Source organism: Kogia breviceps, chromosome 3 (genome assembly GCF_026419965.1).
Source record: "Kogia breviceps isolate mKogBre1 chromosome 3, mKogBre1 haplotype 1, whole genome shotgun sequence".
Classification (NCBI taxonomy): domain Eukaryota; kingdom Metazoa; phylum Chordata; class Mammalia; order Artiodactyla; family Physeteridae; genus Kogia; species Kogia breviceps.
The window spans coordinates 27673937-27688740 of NC_081312.1; the positions used below are offsets into that span (position 1 = coordinate 27673937).

At 57.9% G+C, this 14804-nt stretch overlaps 1 protein-coding gene across 3 annotated transcripts; it reads left to right on the top strand.

Annotated features, from left to right (window-relative positions):
* Nucleotides 1-820: 820 nt before the first annotated feature.
* PGF (placental growth factor) lies at nucleotides 821-13832 on the top strand. 3 transcript variants are annotated; one of them, XM_067028073.1, is made up of 8 exons: nucleotides 821-1284; nucleotides 2516-2558; nucleotides 7138-7334; nucleotides 8149-8225; nucleotides 10214-10243; nucleotides 10349-10411; nucleotides 11086-11234; nucleotides 13061-13832. In XM_067028073.1, exons 1-8 carry the CDS (start codon nucleotides 1210-1212, stop codon nucleotides 13186-13188), a joined length of 762 nt encoding a protein of 253 aa, XP_066884174.1. In that variant the 5' UTR covers nucleotides 821-1209; the 3' UTR covers nucleotides 13189-13832. The 3 variants fall into 3 exon arrangements, with proteins under 3 accessions (XP_066884174.1, XP_058911916.1, XP_058911918.1); XM_059055933.2 differs by lacking the exon at nucleotides 11086-11234; XM_059055935.2 differs by lacking the exons at nucleotides 10349-10411; nucleotides 11086-11234.
* Nucleotides 13833-14804: the final 972 nt, after the last annotated feature.

Genomic DNA, 14804 nt, shown 5'->3' on the forward strand with positions numbered 1-14804 from the left:
CTCCCTGGACCAGAAGGAAATGCTGCACTAGTAGGCCACTCTCCAAGCCACATGTGGCCTGCTTGCAAGCAGGGCCTGGAAAACTGCTTGCCACAAGAGGAAATAGTGCTGAAGCCCCAGCCAGGTCCCTGCCGTCCGAGTGCCTGGCCAGGAGGATGGTGCATGGGCTGAAGAGACAGCCACACGGCATGGGTTTTGTCTCTGTATGTTACACACACACACACACACACACACACACACACACACACACACACACTTTTCAGGAGTACATATGTATGTACAACACATACAGGGAGGGGCAGTCTTGGAACCTCAGTTTCTTCATCTATAGAATAGGGTTGATCATTCTTTCACCCTTGAGGATTATGGGGATGGCATAAGGTGGCGCTATGAAGTACCAGACCAAATCGCTGCCTTCCTGGGGGTCTGGAGCTGCATATCTGCAGAGGCCTAATGTCAGGAGCCTTGTTCGCAGGCGTTGGGCTCCACACCTGGCTGCCCCCGCCCAAGGTGGCCGGCCTGGAAGAGCGGGAGCCAAGCTGTGGGCCCCTCTCCTGGGCCGGCACTGGGTGCTGTCTGGCTCAGCCGGCGCCCCGGGCAGCGGGCTCCGAGCGTCCCGGGAGAAGCTGCGGGCTGGGCTCCGCCGGGCGGTGAAGCCCGCGTCTGGAGGCCCCCTCCACGCACCGCTGGCCGAGCTCGCTCAGGTCCGCGCCGCCCGGCCGGCCTCTGGCCCCGCTCGGCGCCCGGCCGCTCCCTAGGACTCCGGTCTGGAGCCTCGTCGGCGGTGGGCGGGGCGGGCCTGCAGCCCCGCCCCCACTCGCGGCCCCTGAAACCCAGCGGCCGACAAGCTTCAGTCCCAGAAGGGAGCTGCTGTCTGAGGAAGAAACTGCATCTTCACTCGCCAGCCACGAGAGGACCTGGGGTCGCGCTGGGCGCCCGACGGACCCTCCTCAGGGACCCGCCTGCCCTACACCGCCCGGCCCTGCCGGGACCTCCACACCAGGTTCCCCAGCCGCAGCCTTACCTGCGGGCTCCAGAATCCCCAGGGCTTCCAGAGGATGCTCGGGCCACCGACAGGGACCTCGGGGCAGCAGTGAGGGGGGCACCCAGCCCCCCATTCAGCTCCTGTCCTCCTGTGCCAGGGGCTCCCCCCGGGTACGAGCATGGTGGTTTTCCCTTGGAGCCCCCTGGCTTGGTACGTCTGAGAAGATGCCTGCCATGAGGCTGTTCACTTGCTTCCTGCAGCTCCTGGCTGGGCTGGCGCTGCCTGCTGTGCCCCCCCAGGTAAGACCCCCACCCCGCAGCCTGGCTTCCCTGATCCTCCCACCCCCAGCACTGGGAACAGGGGGCTCTGAAATCACAGACCCACTCCCGGGAGCAGCACCTCCAAGGATGTCCACACACTTCCCAGGAGCCAGGCTGGACCACGTCGTCTGGGAGGAGTCCGCAGGCTAGGCTGCCCCAGACCTCAGCTCCGGGGTCTGTCTTGGCGGGGGCAGGGAAGCCACAGGGAAGGGAGGGAGGTTTCCTGTCTGGCCCCTGGAGCCCTGGTGGCTTTGCTAAAAGCATCTCTCCACTAATCCCAGACGGGTCCCTGGCCTTGTGGTCAGGGTCGAGGCCCTGTGACCAGGCAGGCGCCCCCAGGACCTCTGACCTGGCCTGGTGGAGGGAAAGCCGGCTGAAAAGACTATTGGTGGGGAGGCTGGGCCCTGCCCCCCACCAAGGCTCCAGGCTGAGCCCAGGGCTCCTGGGTGGGCTGCGGGCAAGACAAGGGTCCCACTGTGCCCTGTCTCCCGGATGGGCAGCCGGAGGTCCTGAGTGCAGGGCCTGGGGAAGTGAGCAGGGCCCTTTTCCCAGGAGCTGGTGAGTCTGGCCGTGAGCCAGCTTGGGCAGTGAAATCCTGACAAAGCCAATGAGCTCCCTTCCCACTGCGCTGTCCCACCGCCCTGGGAGTCCCGAGCCCCAGCCCAGAAGTGGGTGGGCTGGGCAGTTCCACGGGGTGGAAGGGCCATACCACCCGCCGCCCACTTGCCTGCTGCAGGGCTGGTCAGAGGTGTCACTTTACCGGCAGCACCGGCTCCTGGCGCCACCCGCTCCAGCGCCTCGGCTCTCACCAGCTGATTGCCTCCCTCTGGGCTCTGGCACCCAGCCAAGGCGAGCTGCACAGGGCCCAGCAGGGCTGCCTGGGGGCTGGGTAGAAGGGAGACCCCAAAGGATCGCCAGATCTTTGGGACAGAGCAGGCAAAGGGTCTCCAAAAGCTTCCAGCCTCCCACCCTTTCCAAATGAGGAAACTGAGGCCAGAGAGGGGGTGGGACCCACACCCCACCCACTCAGGGTCCCTTGAGTTTTTCGTGGCACCTGGAAGGAGCCATCTCTGAGACAGGGCAGAGTGTGTGCAGCGGGTGGGAAGGAGCTCAGAGTCAGAGGGGCCTCTATGATCTTACCGACCCACTGGGCCCCAGAGCGCAGAGGCCCAAGGTGGTCTCCCTCATCTCTACACCTTTCTGTCCACAGCAGTGGGCCTTGTCTCCTGCGAACGGCTCATCAGAGGTGGAAGGTAAGCTTCCTGAGCCCAGGGGACGGTGGCGGGGCTGGAGGGGCGGGGCTGGAGGGGCCGGTGCACGGCACTCCAAGTCCTCACCTCCTGGGCCTCTGCAGAGGATGGGAAGGGTTGGCGTGAAGGGTGGGTGCAGGCTGATACTGAGTTGAGGAGAGTCTGCAAGCTGGCTGACGCCCTGGCCGGCAGAGTTGGCAGGGCCTGAGAGATCCCCCCGTTGTGACCCAGAGGCCTAGAGAGGTGTCTTCTTGGGCCAGGGTCACCCAGCACACAGAGAGCAGGGCTGGGGCCCGTTTACCCAGGATTCGTCAGGTTGGGGTTCATCGGAGCCCCTTCCCAGCATGATGTAAGGGGGCCGATGGGGTCTTGGAGGGCAGTGCAGGCAATGAGTGCCAAGGGCCAGAATGGGGGGTCTATGAGCTGGATGCAGTGGGCCAGCAGTCAAGAGGAACAGGGAGGGGCAAGAGGACCTTCCCAGCAGCCAGCCCTGGAGGAGCTTCAGGGACCTGACGAGGCCTTTCCATTGATTACAAACAGACAGAATGAATTGTGCCTTCCCTGGCCCCTCCACCACTCTTCACCCAGGGTTGCATCAAGGGGGAATCTTCAAAGGGTGAGACAATTTGCCAAAGAGACATACGTGCAGAAGGCAGGAGATCCATGCCAGGCCCCCTGCCTTGCTCCTCCCTCCCTGCTTCTCCGAGACGTGCAGCCAGGCCACACACCACTTCCCACGGAAGAAAGGGAGCGTGTAGGGACATGCACACGCACACGCGTGGTGACCTCTGTGAGCTGGGAACACCCTCCCTCTACTGCCTGGTAACCAGCCTCTCGTGGGACTGGCCATGCTCTGATGGCTGAGTCCCAGGCCCCTTGGGCACTGAGAAGGTGGGGGTGGTAGCAGACGTTGATTTCATTGATATCCTCTCCCTCCGCCTGCTTGCCCTCTGGGATTGGCAGAGAGAGACCCATCACCTACCTCCACCCCATGGCCTTTTTGATGCTTTTAGTATATTTCAGATAACAGCTATCAAAGAAGTCTGAGCCTCAGTTCCATCATCTATAAAATGGGAGCATTAAACTACATGATATCTAAGGTTCTTTTTCTCAGATTGTAGGATTCTCTGACTCCATGGAGGAGACACAGGAGTATATATCTCCCAGGGACCCGGGTGAGGAGCGACCCGGGAAGTATTGATCCATTAGGGCAGCTCACCTGTCATCCTGATCAATTAGGGAGCCTGTATCATGACCAGGGAAAGAGCTTTGGACCCCAGTTATCAAAATCCTGAAAATGCCATTCGCTCCTAACACCAGACAAGAGACAGAATGGTCTGTGCTTTTCAGCCACAGGCGTTGATTTTTTACTATTACTATTCATGGTCATATTATCAGGCATTTACTGTAACTCTGTGCTGACCACAAGCTGTGAACTAGGAAGGCACTCGTATTCTCCACATTTTTTTGTGGTTTTTTTTTTTTTTTTTGCGTTACGTGAGCCTCTCAGTGCTGTGGCCTCTCCCATTGCGGAGCACAGGCTCCGGACGCGCAGGCGCAGCGGCCATGGCTCACGGGCCCAGCCGCTCTGCGGCACGCGGGATCCTCCCGGACCGGGACATGAACCCGTATCCCCTGCATCGGCAGGTGGACTCTCAACCACTGCGCCACCAGGGAAGCCCCTCCACGTTTTATAGATGAAGGCTGTGAGGCTCAGAGAGGCCCTTGGGGTCACCCAAAGCCTTGGACACTCTTCAGTACATGTGGCAGGGCTGAAGCATGTGGCACCGAGCCTCTCCACGGCTCACAGCTGAGCAGGCATTGAGCAGGGTGTCCCCTGCCGCAGGCTGGGTGTGTGCCCCGCCTGTGACCACCAGGAGCATACCTGCTGGGCTCAGGCTGGCGGCCAGTGGCTCGGCCCAGCCCTGTCCCCCCACCCTCCCAGTGGCCCCCCAGGAGCTTGCTCTCAGGATGAAACACTTCCCATATGGGGTCTCCTCTGTCCTGGGTGGTAGGAGCTGGAGCCAGATGGGAGGCTTGCCCAAGGGCTGGCAAGAGAGCCGAGAGCCCACTTTTGGCCCCGGGAGCAGACAGGCGCCTGCCTCGGCCACAGCCTCCCGTTCCTCTCCCCCCACCCCGGCCTCTGAGCAGGTCTGGGGCCAAAGGAAGTGCTCTCAGGAGCAGCTGAGCAGAGCTCTTTGCTGAGGGGCTCAGCCCACAGCTGGGAGCGGTCACAGCACTCGCTCGGCCAGCCCCTCTTCCAGCCCCCTCTGTTTCTCCCGCACACCCAGACAGCAGCCCCAGGAATGAGCTGCCCCCTTTCCTGGTGGCTGCCAGGTAAACCACACCCAGCCTACCTCCTTCTCAGCCCTCTCCAACACCGTCCGGCCATGAGGCCCAGAAAGCGGTGGGCTTCAGGGCCGGGCCCGGAGCCTGGGTCCTGTTGCCGCAGTCTGCATGGTGGGTGAGGGGAAAGGAAATCCCTTCTGCCTCCTAGGCCCCGCGGCTCTGCTTAACCTGGAGGTGGCCCCATGGCCCAGCTGGGTGGAGTTTGCTTGCGGGATGGTAGGGGGACGGGGTGCCCCTTCTCTGCTGCTCTCCCCGTCCCCGATGGCTGGTCCCGGGGCAGGACCCTGAACCTTCTGTGGCACTTTGGCAGCCGGCTATCCCTCTGCTCTTATTTATGTTTTCCAAGGCAGAGATTAAATGTTCAGAGTCGTGTAGTGCTTATGAAGGTTTGAGACTAAACACGCACTCACAAAAGTTACAATAGCGAGGTGCTCCTCTGACCTCTCCCTGCAAAGGCTGGCTTCCCTGGGGCTTTGGGCTGCCTGGAGGAGAGGGCCTTGTTTCCCACTTGGGTCCGGGGAGAGTGACCCAGTGGCCTGGAGAGGCAGGATCAGGGAGGTCTCTGGTCTCCCTCCCATCCCCGGGCCCAGCCCTAGTGCCCCCTAAGCAGACATGGCAGAATAGAGCAGCAGACGCCCAGATAAGCACAGTTTATTGCTCTGTGGCCGCTTCAGCCAGCTCCACGTGGACACACTGCCTCTTGGGTATTTTCCACCAGCTTGCAGCTTTTCCCGAGGGCCTCTGCTAGGGCTGAAGTTTATTTTTCCTCTGAGATTACCCTGAGACTCACGTCCTCATAGGCTCAGTAGAACGGACTTCAGCCCCTTCTGCCTCCTAGGAAGGGACATGGAAGGTAGTAGGGGCTGCTAGGAGAGGCCATTGCTCTAGGGCAGAGGCTGCAGCGTCCCCACGTGGCCCAGCTTCCCTGTCCTCCTCCCCCACCAGCTGAGGACGACCATCAGGTACAGGGCAGGATGACCCAGGAGTGGAGATGTGTCTCTGCTCACAGCTGGGCTGGGTTGTGTGCACAGAGTCACGGACTGCCTGTCAGAGCTGGGAGAGCCCTTAGCACTCATCGATTCCCAACCTGCTTCATTTTCCTCAGCTGAGGAAACTGATATACCCAGAAAGGTGAAGCGAACTCCCCGAGGTCACACAGCCAGTGTAGGGCCAGGACCAGGAACCAGGTCTCCTGGCTCTGGCTACTCACTTCCTGTGAGCCTCTGTTTGGGGCCAGGCCCCAGGCCCTGCCCTGAAGGAGCAGAGTCTTTTGAGAGACTCCAGATCAGCCCCCAGGAGATCCTGGTCAAGACCACCAGGACATCGTGGGGGTCAGGCATGTCCCTGATAATCTTCAGCCAACTATCATCTAATCAATCAGTAATTACTTAGCCTGTGTTTACTGGGTGCTTGGGTCCGTGTCTTCAAGGAGCCTCAACTTGCTTGTAAAAAAGATAAGAGCCACCAGTGACGGAGATAAGGCAAGCCCTTGGGGCTGAGTTATGCTCAAAAAAGGAACATCTGTTCATGCTGGACAAGTAGGAGAAGGCTTCGGAGAGGAGGAAGGGAGGCGGGCCTGGGGAGGTGGGTAGTGGGCTTTATTTGGTTAGAAACAAGAAGGGGGCAAGGAGCATGGACCTTAAGTGGGAAGTAGGGTGACGCGGCCCCGAGCTCTCGCGAGGGTGGCCTGACCGAAATGGAGCGCGGGAATGGGGCACGTTGCTGGCTGCAGTCTTGGCCACCAGGCAGAGGAGCTGGCCCAGAGTGGGGCAGGAAACAAGGACTAAGGGGAAGGCTAACCCTCCCTGTGGGACTCTGCGAGCCAGGCTTGCAGAATGGACTGTTTTCTGCCAATTCCCCAAGACTGAGGAAGCACCAGGTCAGGGCTAAGAAAGATCCAGAGGGCCTGGGGAGCTGCCAGAGCACACTCCTCGAAGCTTCAAGGCCCCGAGGCAGATGCGGGTCCCTGAGTTGAGAATAGAGCCGAGAGCTCAAGACACTGAGACATTCCGTTCCACTGGGATTTCCATCCGGCACGCGAGTTGGAGGCCCCGCTGTCATCCCAGAGGGATCACATCAGGAGTTCAGAGCAGGCAGGGGGAGCTCGCTCACATAGGCTGGGGGCTTCCTGGAGGAAGGGGTGTGGGCTGAACCTGGGAGGACCTGCAGGGCCTGGGCTTCAAGGAGCAGGCCCCGCCTGGCCTGACGCAGCTGCCTGTGCCTCTTCTCGCAGTGGTGCCCTTCCAGGAAGTGTGGGGCCGTAGCTACTGCCGGGCCCTGGAGAGGCTGGTGGACATCGTGTCTGAGTACCCCAGCGAGGTGGAACACACGTTCAGCCCGTCCTGCGTCTCCCTGCTGCGCTGCACGGGCTGCTGTGGCGATGAGAACCTGCACTGTGTGCCAGTGGAGACGGTCAATGTCACCATGCAGGTAAGGAGGCTCCCCTCCTCGTGTCCGGGCCTGCTCCTCCGTCCACGTGCTGCGCAGAGGGCCACAGAACCTGCCCCCGAGGGGGCCCGGGGAGGGAAGGAGGGCAGGCCAGGGTCACAGGACTGGAACTTATGCCCAGGCCCAGCCTCTTACCACAGTGCCCCTCCTTCCTGAACCTCTGCCCCAGCTTTGGGCCCCCTCACCTCCTCCCTTACCACCTTTCTCAGCCTCTGGCTTAGACCTGCCCCAGGACCTAGGATATCTGGTTGAGGTGGGAAAAGAAATCTGTTCAGATTCAAGATGTCCCTGTTTATACCAGGGACGTTTGGCATTTCGTGCCCTGAGCTTTCTTACACACTCACATCCGCAATGGTTTTTTGAGCACTAGTTGAATGATGCCAAAAGCACTGTGCTAGGTGCTTCAGAAATGTTACCTCAACGTTCCATCCTTGGGGCCAAGTGATATTCCCATTTCACAGATGAGGAACCTGAGGTTCAGAGATGTTATTTCACTTGCTCAGCAGGTGGAAGAGCCAAGCTTTGAACGTAGGTCTCGCTGCCTCCAGAGCAGGGGCCCCCTTCCTACACTATTGCTATGCTGGTGGCCCTGGGACGGGAGGGACAGGGGCCTCCCTCAGCTCCACATGCCGGCGGGAGGGCTATTTTCCCCACATTCAAAGCGAAATGAGGGTGTGTAGTCCCAAGGCTGGTGTGAAATAGGGAGCCTGGTCCTCATCCAAGGGGAGGCTGGAGGGAGTATTGGAAACCCACAGGCCACCCCCAATCCAGTCACCCAACCTTCCTCTCCCCGCAGCTCCTGAAGATCCGCTCTGGGGACCGGCCCTCCTATGTGGAGCTGACGTTCTCTCAGCACGTGCGCTGCGAGTGCAGGTGGGTCCTCGGGTGTGGCAGGGACAGCCCCCACGAGCCTGGCAGCTTCAGCCAGGGGCTGCCCGTCCCTGCTTCCTAGTTGAGGGAGACCAGGGAAATCGGGGACCAGTGGCAGCTGCTTGTGTCTCCCCATCAGCCAGTTTTGCCCAGGGAGCTGGCCCCAGCAGCTGGAGCACAGCTGCTGAGAAACCACAGGGATGGAGGGAGCCAGGGTCCCTCCCAAACTTGCCAGGCTCAAGGGCACGCCATCTCCCTCCTCAAGCTGGGAGGCAGCTGCCACAGCCCTGGAAGAAGTGACTGCACTTAGTTCTAGGCCAGGCTGGTGCCCACGGGAGGGGTCAACTGGCTGAAGCGTGCAGAGACGGACAAGCCCTGGTGGGAGGGAAGGGGCTTTCTTTGAAGTCGCTCCCCCACCTGGCAGAGCCCGTCACCAGCACATCTTGCTGCTGGTGCCCACGGTACTCTGAACATCAGTTACCAGGAGCAGCAGGCCTGGCACTGCCAAGCAGGCTCAGGGAAGAGAGAAATGGGCTCAGGTGCTCTCCTGATACCCCTGGGCCATGGACGGAGGCACCAGACAAGAGGTCCTGAGCCCTATCCTGGGGCAGGAAGAGGGGGAGGACCACCATTTATGGTGCATCTCCTCTGTGCCTCACCACGCATTAGGCACCTGACTGTGTTTTCTCATTTATTCAATAAACATCCATTGAGCACCGACTGTATGCTAGGCACTGTCCCAGATACTTGGGATACCGTGGTGAGCAAGACAGACCAAGTCCCAGCTCACCTAACAACCCTAGGAGACAGGTACCATTGTCATCCCATTTTACAGATGAAGAAACTGAGGCTTGCTACGGTTACATGATTTGCCACAGCTAGCGAGTGGACCCCAGCCTGTCTAACCCCTAAGCTTGCCATCTTTCTTGCTACCTCTCGTGGCCGTTACCACACTCTCCAGGAGCCCCAGTACTGCCCTGGGCTTGGTCCTGCCTAGTGTCCTGGGCTCTGGCCACCCCTCTTGGACCTGTACCGCTGTTAGAGGCCCTGCCCCAATCTGTTTCCTCCTGTCCCCCCCTTGCCAGGGCTTGGCCATATAACAACAGTTCAGTAACAAACCCTCCCGGGCACAGTGCTTGAGAGTGACCTTTCACCTTCCACATCACCTTTGCCCTCACAGCCTCTCTGTCGGGGCAGGCAGATGAGAAGACCGAGGGTCCAGGAGTGTCTCTGACTGGTCCCAGATGGCAGAGACATGACCAGGCAGTCCCAGGAGGCGCTGGTACCCTGCCCTGGCTCCCAAGGGAGATGGCCAGCCTAGGGAGCCTTCCCTGACCTCAAAGCTTGCTGTCGCCCCACGCCCCCGCTCTGGCTCCCAGGGGAGACTGAGGCCCTGTCCCCTTCCAGAGGGCTGGGCAACAGGGCCACCTTTCTTCTCTCTTCTGGGTCAACAGCCACAGCCCCCGGAGGCAGAGCCAGGACAGGTGACTGTGGGGCTTTCAATCAGCTCCCCTCACCCCACCCTTGACCCTGACCCCCTGCTGTTGCCTGCACCGCACACATCCCCAGGGTGGGGGCTGGCGCGATGTCCACCTGACAGGTGGCCTTGCCCCTCATTCACTGTCAGCGAGGAAACTCCCCAGAGGGCACCCTGGAAGGAAGGACAGGCGCGAGGGAAGGAGGTGAACAGAGAAAGAAAGGCAGCAGAGAACAGACTCATTCCCCAGATTTGATGCCAAGAGGCAGAGGAGAGCAGAGGGTGTGGGCAGGACCCCCAAGAGGACATTCATACCTCTCTTGGTGGGGTCACCAGAGGCTAGCGTGGGAGCGGAAGCCCCCAGGCCTCTGGGCATCTCTCCCTAACTAGCTCCATGCTACCCCCTAGTGGCTTCAGTGCCAACTACACGACCAGCGCCAGTGATGTCCGGGGGTGCGGGGAGCCCCCGCTTACTGCTTTCCTGATTCTCCCCTGCTCCTCTCTGTTTTCCCAGGCCTCTGCGGGAGAAGATGAAGCCAGAAAGGTAAGCAGCCTGGCTGGGGCACCGGGCTGTTCTCAGGCCTGCCAGCCCCTGTCCTAGCGTGGGGGCCCCCAGCCACTCTGTCCTGACGCTTTTGGCTTATTACAGGAGGAGACCCAAGGGCAGGGGGAAGAGGAAGAGAGAGAAGCAGAGACACACAGACTGCCACCTGTGAGTGCACGGGGGGCCCAGGGATGGCAAGGAGGCTGGGCCAGAGGGGAGCCCAGACCTGCCATCAGGGTCAGTGGTCGGGGAGGGACAAAGCCAGTGGTCGGGGACCACAGCCTAGACATTCTAGGGCCTAGGAAGCTGCAGGTGAACCAGGACCAGAACCGGGAAGCCTTGCTTCTTGGCTGGCTTAGCTCTAACTTTCTGTGTGGCCTTGAGCAGGTCATGTCACCTCTCTGAGCCAAGTTTTTCTCTGTGTGTAGAATGAGGGGTCAGGGGGTCCACCAAGCATTCAGTCATTCTACATTTACTAAGCACTTACTGTGTGCCAGATATGTCAGTGGGCAAACCAACAAGATTCCTGCTCTTACAGGGCTTACATTCTAGTGCTAAAACGTCCAAAAACAGCCAGGGCTACCTCCTGGTGGCCCCTCACTGGCTCCCAGACCAATATTTCTTCCACCCTCCCAGGGAGCCTTGGGGTCCACTTGCTTCCCTTTCCCTCTCCATGTTACCTGCCCATCTGGCTTCACATCCGGAGGACTAGGCTGGAGTCCAAGCCTGAGTGTTGGGAGAGCAGGATTAGAGAAGGGAAAACCCAAATCTGTGAGAGTAAAGAGTAAAAATAAAGTATTTCACATGGACAGTAACTCAGTCACACCACGGTTCTCCTTCAGGGCCTGTCTCCTTCCAGCAACAGGACTCAGGAAATCATTTCACGCCATGGGACTGGGGCTGACCAAGTCCTACCCCATGAGCCCACCCCTGCACGAGCGGAGACTTCCACCCCACTCTGTGAAGATAGGGATGCTGGGGAGGATTCTGGGTGGGTCCTCTGCAGTCACATGGCCCTAATTTCTCCCCTGGGCCCAAGCAGCGACTGGGGGAGGAGCTGGCAGTGTAGTCAGTACAGGGCTCCCCAGCTGGGCAGCCCCAGATGGAAAGCGTCCTGTCCTCTATCTGCTAGGGCAGCAGTCTTCAAACATTTCATTCGGGAATCTCTTGAAAGAAATTTTAAAACTCATGCGCTCCCTTGTTCACTTTTAAGTTGACATTGAACTTTTTCATCAAAATTGTAAATAGTTGCAAAGGATGTAACTGCTGGCTTATCACGAATATTAATATTTTTATATATAGCCATTATATCACTCTCCAAATGTATCCCGTGGAATAAGCCATCCTAATTTAATACTCACCATCATCCACTCATAAAAAAATGAACAACAGCAACAAAAGAAAATATATGAACACTCTCCTTTAATAGTTGAATATTTCCATTGTTTCTTTTTTCCTCGAACTTGTCTTTCCATTTTACTTTCCCCATAGAATTTCAGCCTAATGTAGTATTTTTTTAATATTCAATTGTCTTTTATGTATCACGTTGTCATATTTATCTGCCACAACAATGGTTTGAATTATTTTAAATTTCCTGTGAGCAGAAAACTCGAAATTCAATTTTCTCTTGGAATGAATTAACACAATAATTATTAGTAGTAGCAACTGATCAAAACGGCACAGATACATCATATTTTACTAGATGCTAAACGCAAAAGTACAATCAATCTTATTGGGAATGCACCTCAATGAGATGGATGCAGCTACTTCTTTTCAATTAGTTAATGAACTCAGTAATGAATGTTACCTCCTGCCAGACTGAGGCAGGATTCAATAGTAATTCCATTCCAGTGCATCGTTTTTTATAGATGAAAAGACTGAAAAACCATGTTCACATAAATAGGTAAATGGGACTGGATGTCACTCAATCACTTGAACTCCTTCCAAGTCGTTTGCCAAAAACCTCAGGGTGATCTGCTACAAAAATTACTTCTCATGACAGATTAACTGACAATTCGGTTAAGCTGTTCTTCAATTTTGTTGAAAGCAGACTTGGAAACCACCCCACTTGCAAAATGCTTGGTTACCCAGTCAGTCACCATATTTCCTTTCTCAATGCCTACAACAACGTCTCAGATGGTTATTTTACTCAGTGTCCCCTCGAATACTTTTTACCTTGGGGAAAAGCACTGTAACAGGATTTAGAATGGACAAGATGCTTCCTTCCTTCCTAAGGGAGAAGGGCAACTGGGAACAAGATGGTGGGAAGCAGACCTCAGGTGGGGAAGATGGGGGAAGCGGACCTCTCACACAGACAGTTTTCAGGCAGAGTACATGGGAAGGCTGAAAACGAATTCCTTTAAAACCATCAGTACATACACCTTGGACAATCTTCATGTACACCTAGGGGTTCCCATATCCTCGTTTGAAGACTGCTGTCCCAGAGTAAGCAAAGGCATTGGTGCATGGAGCCAAATTGCGTTCAAAGTAGACTTCGTCTCTGACTAGCTGTGTGACCTTGGGCAAGTTTCTTAACCTCTCTGAGCATCAGTTTCCTCATCTGCGAAAGGATGATAGTGCCTTACTCATGGGATATTGTTAAGGGTAAATGAGAGAGTGCTTAGCGCGGGGCTGGGCACCTGGGTGCGTGCTTGGTGGTAGCTCCTAGCTGCTTCTTGGCCTCGTGCAAGCAGAGATCCAGGCTTCCCGTGCTCCCTGTCCAAGCTTCCCCCTCTGGCTTTGTCCCCCCCTCCCATAGGAGGGACCCCACACTCCACACTGGGCTGATACCCCCTCTCTGTGTTTGGTCTCTGGCAGGTGCGGCGATACTGTTCCCCGGAGGTAACCAGCCCCTCGGAGGAGAGAGACCCCACACCCAGCTCGTGTATTTATTACCGTCACACTCTCAGTTACCTCCCTGCTGGCACCTGCCCTCTATTTATTAGCCAATTGTATCCCTGCTGAATGACTCACTCCCTCCAAGAGGAGGGGCAGGGAGGGACAGGACCCTCAGGAATTCAGTGCCTTAAACAGAACGTGAGAGAAAGACAGAAGACAGACCCACGTGGCTTCAGCTTGGGAAGAAGCAAGACGTGTGGCTTTGTGAGGGGCAGGCCAGGCCCCAGAGGCTCCGGGGGTCACCAGGGGGCTGGAGAGGGAAGGACTGGAGACCCACCGCCTGCCCCCCCGGCCTTGGGCTCTTCATGGACCAGCAGCCCTTGCTGGGGGAGCCCCTGGCTGGGATGGGAGTGGAGAAGCCTGCTCCCAGTGGCCCTGCTGGGAGGGTGAGCAGGCAGCAGCTCTGCACCCTCTTCCTGGCAGCAGCTCTGCCCCTGGAGATCAGAACGTTCAGCTCTGGAGAACAGTGGTTGCCTGGGGGCCTTGGCCACTCCTTGTCCCCTAGGTCTGGCCTCACATCTTGCCACTGCTTGTGCTGGGACATTGTTCTTTACGGCTAAGGCGTCACCATCCTGCCCCTCCCAGGGACACAGGCAGAGTGGCCCCAGGCTGGACATGGAGCAAGCTACCCCCGCGTGGCTGTTTGACCGTCAAGCCAGATTCTCTTGAATAAAGTATTTTAGTCTGGAAACAGCTTTCCAGGGGAGTGTGTCTGCCAGAGCAGCGGGCAATAGCAGGAAATGGAAGCAGGACAGAAGTAAAAGGGACCGTGGGCTCCAAGGCTGCCCGGGGCGGGGGGATGGGGGGGGGGTAGCTCCAGCCTGCTCCTGCAGCTCCCTGGGGCATCTTCTCCGAGGTGCTTTGGGCACAACCCTGAGGCCCACTCCTCCCATAATGAGGGGTTCCCAGGATGGAGGCTTGGCCCCAAACTTGGGAGGCCCTGACCCCAGCCACCCCGATCACCCTCAAATTCAAGAGCACAGTCCCCTTCCTCTCCCCCCGGGGCCACCCTATTACCCAGCCCAGTGCCCAACCCTCTGGACCCTGAGTGAGTGGGGGCTCCCAGGTGCCACAGTTCGTGGCCCCGGGGGACTGAACTGCACCACCTCCAACCCACTCTGGCTGCTGAATCCAGGGATTGGCAGTTGCTGCCTGATCTCTTCCTCCTTTGACCTCCTGTCTTCCTCTGTCTTCCTCCTGAACACCTTGGCATGAAAGGAGGAAAAAAATGCTTTTTTTTTCTTTTTTCAATCCCATACACTTACTCTCTGGTTCCCTTCTGCCTTTGACCCACAAGATGTGTTTGTTTTCCTGTTGTGTTTTGGGAAGGGGAGCTCCCTGTTCTCTCTAATTGCAGGCTGCTCAGACAAAGCCACAAGGCCCGGGGGCAGGGGCCCGCCCCAGGCTTTGGAAGGAAGCCATGGAGAGAGAGTCCAGTGAGGTAGGTGGAGTGGGGGAGGCCCTGCTGAGGCCCTTGGTGGTCTGTTCACCGAGGCCCGGGCCGCACTGGAGGACAGTCTGGTCAGAATGTGCTTCTGGCTGGTGATCACAGAGTAGGGGTGGGCCAGCCCCGGGGGACACTCTTTGCAGAAGAAACGCACTGTCTCTCCAGCTTCTCCACTGGAGAAGCTGGGCTGTACGCATTCCGAGCCCCGAGCCGTTG